The sequence below is a fragment of the Ctenocephalides felis genome, unplaced genomic scaffold, assembly GCF_003426905.1.
Source record: "Ctenocephalides felis isolate EL2017-DRISC unplaced genomic scaffold, ASM342690v1 CF-g0.4_SCAFFOLD_01886, whole genome shotgun sequence".
Taxonomy (NCBI): domain Eukaryota; kingdom Metazoa; phylum Arthropoda; class Insecta; order Siphonaptera; family Pulicidae; genus Ctenocephalides; species Ctenocephalides felis.
In genome coordinates, this window is record NW_020538040.1 from 125,322,607 (window position 1) to 125,331,146 (window position 8,540).

An 8,540-nucleotide genomic window follows, 5' to 3' on the forward strand; every position below is an offset into this window, starting at 1 on the left:
TGAAGGAAATATTAAATGTAATGAAATAAAAGAAAGCTGGGATGAAGCCAAATCGGCTAGAAAAAATCCTGAAGAAATGGACCTATGCTATGTAGGATCATAGCATAGGCCCATTTCTTGATGACGTATTAAAAATTCCTAATCGAAAAAGTGAAATGATTGAAGAGTTGAAATCCACAATTTATGGAGGTTTTGGGGTATCTGATGTGGATCCAACTTCAAATATACCATCCAAATCTCATGTCGCTAAAAATTAGAGGAAGAAGCAAATGCACCAAGAGGAAGAAATTTTAGATTACCGAAAGGACAAGTACAATGGATTACATACCTTATTGACAAATATGGTGAAGATTACAAAGTCATGGAACGAGATCGTAAGAATTACTATCAAGAAACATGGAAACAACTTCGAGCTGAAATTAATACATTTAAGAAAATCCCTGAACAATATTGACAGAATTACTCAATTACTAAAGTTACATAATAAGAGTTTGTGAAAGAAAGATGAAAATTTAGGATTATATGTATCTTTTAAGTACAAATTTTAAAAAATTAAGAGAAAAGTAATTGGTCAAAAAAATGAAATAAAAATCTTAAGACGTGGGCGAACCCTTACCACTTATGAGTATGAAAACTAGCTGTTGGCTGATTCTCAGTCCGTATATATATGTATTATATACAGATAGGAGAGTATATGTTTATATATTATAGACTGTTTATATCCTGTCTTTGTATTTCATATAACAAAATCAAAAACATTTTTTGATAGGTAGTTGTTTTTTAAGGTATTTACGTTTCGGAACTGAATATGTTCTAACTTCAGGTTTTCTGCGAGTGTAGTGGCTTGGATTTTCATTTGAAAATTAATCACGAATTAAACACAAATCCAGAACTTCTACATATTTTATATATACAGATTAAAATTAACGCTGATTTATTTACTATTCTCAATAAACTCATTCATTGAGACGAGATTTTAAACATTTCTAGAACAAAATGCGTGTTGATCAAATCATTAGTGCCATCAACATCCTAATTATAGGAACGAACTCGTTTACATCTGACGAGCATCAGCGAAGGGATTGTTATATTCGAGCTCATTATGAAATGGGATTAATTGCTAAGCTCCTTCCTAAACCACAATGTTTTAGTCTAACACCAATACACTGGACACAGGAGCCATACAGGACCTGCTGTATTATTTTGCAGTTACACAAATGCACGTGCCACCGGCAAGACTAGCATGCATGCAAGCGTATGTAGTCATAAATGATATATATATATATATATATATATATATATATATATATATATCTAGCTATGACCCTCTTAATACAATTTTTATGAACCCCTACGGAGAAAGCGTATTATGCGGAATAAAGATGACATGTTTCTATCATGTTTCAAGTGCAGGGACCAGTGTAAAGTAGCATATTGTGCAAGTATTGAGCATGATTGTCTTAATAATAAAGTTCTATTATACCTGTGTATATACATTTATAAAAACTGCAAAAAATTAAATATAAATCTATTCAACACATTTACTCCCCCTAGCTCAGATAATCTGCAAACATATTTGCAGTTCCCTCAAAATTAGTTTGAAAATTACTGCTGAAATTGAAACTTTTTTCTCTGTATCTTAGAAACTGCTCGACCTGCATTCCCGAAAAATAAATAATTTCTTCACACCGTTTCGTCATCAATAGGAATCGAATGTTTATTTAATCATTCAAATCAGTTGATCCGTGCCCTTAAAATCGTAAACGAAAAGTTGTATCCGGACTTGAAAAATGTTTTGAAACGTATTTATTAAGACTATTATATATGTATATTACTATAATACTAAGAGAAATTAATAACGATTGGATATATTCAATAACTTATTGTTTTTTTATATATGTAATAGAAAAATATAAAAATCAATAAATATAAACATTATACAATATAAAACAAATTTGCATAATGTATATATATAAAAAAATTAAAATATATATTTATTATTTTAGTAGATGTCGAAGCAACTAACCAAATTACCAAGAAAGTATTTTTTATAACAATATTATATTAAATCTTGATTGAAAAAAATAATTAAAACTTGTATAACAATTTTGATACCTTCATATAAGTATAAAAATTGTGCATTTAGTTCTAGTATTCAACAAATATTCATGATAACACAAAATAATAAAATATCTAACAGATTATATAATTAATAATTATAAATATTTTAACAATATTTAATTTAATTTATATGTTGGTAAAATAAAACACTATAGTTATGCGGTAAAAAGCTGGTATTCGGATAATTTGGGTGTTTTCTTTGTTCTATGTAGGACTTAAACTTAAGAAGAAGGCTATTAGCAGTGCGAAGACAAGGTCCTTAAGCAAAACGTCTCGTTTTCAATTAGTTTTGTTTGTTATGAGATAATTTTTTTAACAATTCTCTATGCTCATTATTTGAATTGCTCACTATGAGAAGTGCTCGTTATGCGGGGGTCTGCATTGTTTATTTGCGACCGAATAATTGCATCATAAGCGCTAGTATTAACCAGAAATGAATCCGCGAACTTTTCGCGGCACGGAGCGGCGTGAAGGCACCTATTACACGCTTATTTAATATTTAATAAATCTTCGAGCGCGCTCGTCCAGGTGTAAATTTCAGAGCGGCAGAACGTTGCGTCGAGTGCGCTCACTCTCACAAAGTAGCGGCCGGAATCGTAAAAAAGTGCCCTTGATTGATTTACAATTCATTATTCGCGACGGCTCTTAGGAGTGCTGTCGAAAAAAATGATGAGTGTGATGAGTCGGACGAACCAAAGCGAAATATTCGCTCTTCACAAATCAGTTACAAACATTTTTCAACATTTCGGTTTTTGACTAAACACATTACGGTAACGACGCCGCAACCGCCACAATCACTGGACATTATTGCCAAAGATTACTTTCTATTCATTTAAAAAAAAAAATATGAAAATTTTCTGGTATTTGACAGATAAAAATAAAATCGACTAATGAAAACACTTCCTCTTGAAATTTATCATAAAATAGTATTTCCGACGACAACAGTTTATTTTTCTCAAAACTTGTAAATTTTGTGTTTATAATATTTCAATATTTATTAAACAATTTCTTTTAACAATTATTTTTTGCTATTTCGGGAAATATCATAAACTGCATCATAAATAAAATTCTAGGCCCTAACATAAGACAAGTTGCTTGAACTTCCCGATATGCGTAAATAATCAATTTAATTTTTTTATTGTTTTTATTTTAATTACAACCTGTCACACTTAGGGCATTCAGTAATTGATTTTGACTTTTGTTTTTATATGAATCTTAAATGGATGGATGGAATGGAGTCCAGTTATGACTAATTTATTATCTATACTCGAAGAATTTGCTGACATTTTATTATATATGCAACTATACCCACGAGAGGCGATTTTCACTTGAGGCTCTATTTGAAATCTATAACCTCAAGTGGAAATATGACATCAAAGTTGCCTGATGTCAGGCTTGGCGGTAGCGGGAATCGAACCAGCGAACCTGGGACTAGTTGGTGCTAGCCCACGCTCTCAGTTTAATGAACAAATATTTGATTGTATATTATCTACCAGTCTAACTGTTTACTAGTTTACCTACAAGCAACTACCTATCTAAGTTGTCCACTTGTCTACTTTTCTACCTGTCCGGATGTCTTATTATTTGCCTACTTATCAACCTGTCGACCTATCAACTTGTTCACCTTTCTACCTGATTACCTGCCTATCTCTCATCCATCCGTGTATCAATATTTCTACATGTATATGAATCAATAATTATGATTTTTAATTATTATTTCAGACCACAAAATGTCAATTTTGTTCATTTTTCTCTGCAACTTCGAAACCGCTAGACCTGCCTTCACAAAAATGTAATCATAAAAAAAATCTTAATTCATCAATAAAAGTAAAATGTTGTTGGAATCATTCGAATCGGATGCTCCGTTCTCTTAAAAACTGATATGTTTTGCATTATTGCTTTATCTATCCGAAGCAGGTAGACCCGTCTTTGCCGAAAATTAATCAGCACATCTCGCCATGAATGAAAATTAAATGTTTTTTTAAATAATCATTTTAAATCGTAGACGCAAATTGTATCCATACAAAACACTGAATACTAGATACACATACATTCTCTTTTTCCAAGTTATGCCAAAATATTCAGGAGATTTTGAAACGTAATGATATACAAAAATAGATTTTTTTTAAATTAGGTAATTTGCAAACAAATAAATATTTTTTTTCATAAAGTCTTCATTTTGTTCATTAATGTAAGAACACATTATGGCAAAAATAGATAACACGCATTTTAAACATTTATGTAAAAAAATCTCTTTTTTACTAACTTTTTGTAGGGTAAGTTATAGTAATCGCAAAAAAATCGAAAATGAAAATTTTTGTATATCTTTACGTTTCAAAATTCCTGAATATTTTGGCTCCCGGAATATACATAATATGTATCATAAATGCCTATGTCTATAATACATGAGTTAATATTGCCAAATTATTTCGAAGAAAAAATATAATCCGCCCTCATAATACAGTTATATTTTAAAAGAGTGAATCAACTACTCTAAATTAGTAACCAATTACAATATGCAAATATTTTTGTATATTGTAATTTTTGCATATATGTATGTACATATCTGCAAAAACTTACTTTTTTCATTATAGAAATATAGCAATACAAACAGCTTTACTTAACGTAGTATCATAAACCGTAATTTTATCAGTTGGTTTTTCAAATGTTACATGGTTCTTAAATTTCATTATATCATATCGAGTAAAACTAAAAAAAAACTAATTACTCGAATAACACAATCAAAGTTGTATGTTATACTGCGACAATAATGTATGGTCATGTGGTTTTAAAATAGGTAAACGTGATATATTAGTATTTGCATTTTCTATTATCAAAATGTCAAAACAATCCACCGTAAACCGCGAATCTAATTATAAATCCATGGCTTTATTTATATGATGACATTATAAATTATGAATAACAAATATATAAGAGATCTAAATAAATTTAATAGTATTAAATAATGCGAACAAAGCAATAAGGTGTATAACATACAAAAATTATATATTCAGCGGTACTACAAAGCCGCGAATTTAATCCTCATTTCAATAGTTCATATTTTTATCTTGTAAATATATACCACTTTCCAAACTTCAATAGTCATGTCTAAGCTGATGTGTGAAAGGTAATCGAAATACAAAATAGTCTAAATTTGTCTGAAACAAAGCTGAAGTTTATCTCATAATCAGACCATGACATTGGGCAGACCACTTTATTAATTTGTAATGTGTTCTATTATTTATTGCGTTTACTAAATTTATTATAATAAAGGGATGTCGAATTCAAAAATATAGAAAATATTAAAATTTATTAAAAAAGTATTTATTTATAAAATAGTAATAAGACAGAATCTTACTTTTTACATCCCACAGGGTGAGTTATAGTAATCATAAAAAATCGAAAATGAAGTTCTTTGCATATTTTATATTTCAAAGGTGTCTGGACATATATTCTAGATATATAATTTCGTCGACGATTTCGGGAACACAGATCGGCCGATATGAAGGATCGGCCGATGTGTATATGGCATTATGCCTTAAGGCAAATAGCTGGAACTTCCCGTACCGTAACGAAATAATCGAGGAATATTAAATAGATTTTCGAATAGATTATTGTAAATACTGTAATGTTGTCTAATATTTATAAGAATTATATAAACTGAATTGTGAATCTGAAAATATTGGTTTAAAGTATATTAGAACTTAAGTCAGAATTACAATTAAAATCTGAATTATGCTCGATATACAAAAAAAAAATTTTTTTTTGAAAAAAAAAATTGAAAAAAAAATGTAACATTTTTTTTTCAAAAGCAATTATTTTGTTATAACAAGCAGAAAGTTTTTTGAATCATTCAAATCAGACGCTTAGTCCACTCAAAAACTGCAATTTTTTGCACATTTAGCTCTGTATCTCCGAAACTGCTGGACCTGACTATATAAACTAATCACTTTTCTTCGTCATTACGAATTGAATGTTTATTGGATCATCCAAATCGGACGCTTTGATCTCTCAAAAACTCGATTTCTATTTTCTGCACTCTTTGTTCCGTATCTCCGAAATGGCTGGACCTGCCTCTGCCAAAAACTAATCAGTACATCTCCCTATCAATAGAAATCGAAGGTTTTTTGAACCATTCAATTTGTTTGATTCATGCGCCCGAAAACCTGGACGAAATATTGTATCCATATGTACATACACATACACATACACACACACTTCCATTTTTTCTGAGGTATGCCAAAATTTTCAGAAACCTTCAAAACGTGGAAAAATGTAAAAATTTTCAATTTCGATTTTTGGACGATTACAATAACTTACCCTACGAGAAGTTAAAAAACAGTCGATTAGTATGATAGGGAGGCTTGATGATTATGATGATGATTTTTTGGCAAAGGCAAGTCTAGCCATTTAGAAGATACAGAGCAAAAAGTACCAAGAATTTAGTATTTGAGCAGAGAACGGAGCGGCCGATTTGAATAATTCGAGCGATTTCAAAGATTCAGAAAAAAAAACAAAAAACGACATTTGTTATCATACATTTTATAGGAAATTTAACGATAAGTACGAATTTTGTTTTCATATCTCACAATTCGATTCGTACTGGTCGTGAGACGTACAGGTTAATTTTAGTAAAAGAACGCCTAGCCGTTTTGGAGGTACAGAGCGCAACCAGTATAAAAAATAATCAAGTAGTTTTTGACAGATCGGATTATACGATTAAAATGATTCAAGAAATGGTGTGAAGAAATGCTTTTTCAAAATAAATTTTTAATTTTAATTTTCAAATTGAAAAAAAAAACAAATTAAATTTTCAAAAAAAAAAAAACTAAAAATTTCAAACAAAAATCAAATTTTCGAAGTTCCACGTTTTGATTTTTTTTAAATCAATTTTATAAAAAAATCGATTTTTTTTCATAAATTTCAGAATATTGCGAAATTTTCCGAAATACCAAAGTTTTCATAAAAGAATTCAAAAAAATCGTTTATTTTCAAAAATCCAAAAAATTGGAAAATTTAAAAATTGAAAAAAAATCGTCGCGCAATTCAATAAGCACTTATAAATTTACAGTATTTAAAGTTATTTGAAAAAGTTGTTATAAATTCCCATGCCCAACTAATATCACCGAAATATCTGACGCGATTGTGGCTATAATCTAGAAAGCGTGTGGGTCAAGTACAGTATAACCGCGCTTCATCATATAGACTTGAAAGATTGCTGATGTCTAATAATCTTCATTTTTAATTCATTCAGGTAATGCCAGTAAAAGCCACTTCTACTGGAACCACATATTTCGATTTTGAGCAACAAACATGGGTATGAACACACATATTATGGGCTTGTAGTGCGACATACAAGTCTTATATACTACAGGTTAAAAACAACAATTTTGTTTCACAAACCTCTACCGCTGCGTCCGACAAATCTGAGATCATTAAATTTGGCAACTTTATTCTTCATTACAGCGGAGGCGTTCCGCAGCTCCGCGCAGCAGTTTTCATCGTTTCCCGCCCGGACGGTGACGACAGTCCCGTCGTTGACTGGTCCGAGGGCGATCACTTTGAAGGCGCCCGGGAGCGTTTTGTTGCTGCGCCAATGCGTGGGTAACGCGGAGCATAACAAATAAGGACTTCCAGTTCGAACTGAAAAATAAGTTTATGCTTTATTATTTAAGTATATTATCATTTAAGTTTATTCTTTAACACATCAATATCAGAAAAAAATCACATAGGCCATGGTAACTTATTAACTTCCCGTAGGGTAAGTTATAGTAATCGCAAAAACATCGAAAATGAAAATCTTTACGTTTCAAAGGTTTCTGAATATTTTGGCATACTTTAGAAAAATGGATGTATATGTGTGTGTGTGTGCGTGTGTGTGTGCAGATACAAATTTTCGTCGACGATTTTGGGATCACCGATCAACCGATTTGAATAATTCAAAAAACATTCGATTCGTATTGATAAGGAGACATCCTGATTAGTTTTTGGCAAAGGCAGGTCTAGCCGTTCCAAAGATACGGGCCAAAAGGTGCCAAAAACATCTTTTAAGATTTACGATTACGATTAATAATTAACTAGTGGGGTGTATGGCATCGTGCCTTAAGGCAAATTGCTGGAACTTCCCGTACCGTAACAAAATGTTCGAAGAATACTGAATGTTTTCAAATAGATTATTATAAATATTGTAACATTGTCTAATATTCGTAAGAATTATATAAACTGAACTGCAAAGTTGAAATTATTTGTTTAAAGTATATTAAAACTATAGTCAGAATTAAAAATAAAATCTGAATTATTTTCGATATACAAATCAACTAAAAACTAAAAAAAAAATCATACAAATTTTTTTTCCACGTCAATTATTTTGTTAAAACAAGCTGAAAGTTCTTTGAATCATTCAAATCGGACGCTTAGTT

General features: G+C 30.5%; 1 protein-coding gene across 1 annotated transcript in view; it reads right to left on the bottom strand.

The window, feature by feature from the left end:
* LOC113375859 (protein lozenge-like) overlaps window positions 1-7,718 on the bottom strand; it is a 454,691-nt gene extending 446,973 nt beyond the window's left edge. Inside the window, exon 1 of the mRNA XM_026615808.1 lies at window positions 7,525-7,718. Within this exon, the coding sequence (XP_026471593.1) occupies window positions 7,525-7,582 (58 nt within the window). The 5' untranslated portion in view covers window positions 7,583-7,718. The remainder of the gene's footprint in view (window positions 1-7,524) is intronic.
* Between the last annotated feature and the right edge of the window lie 822 nt (window positions 7,719-8,540).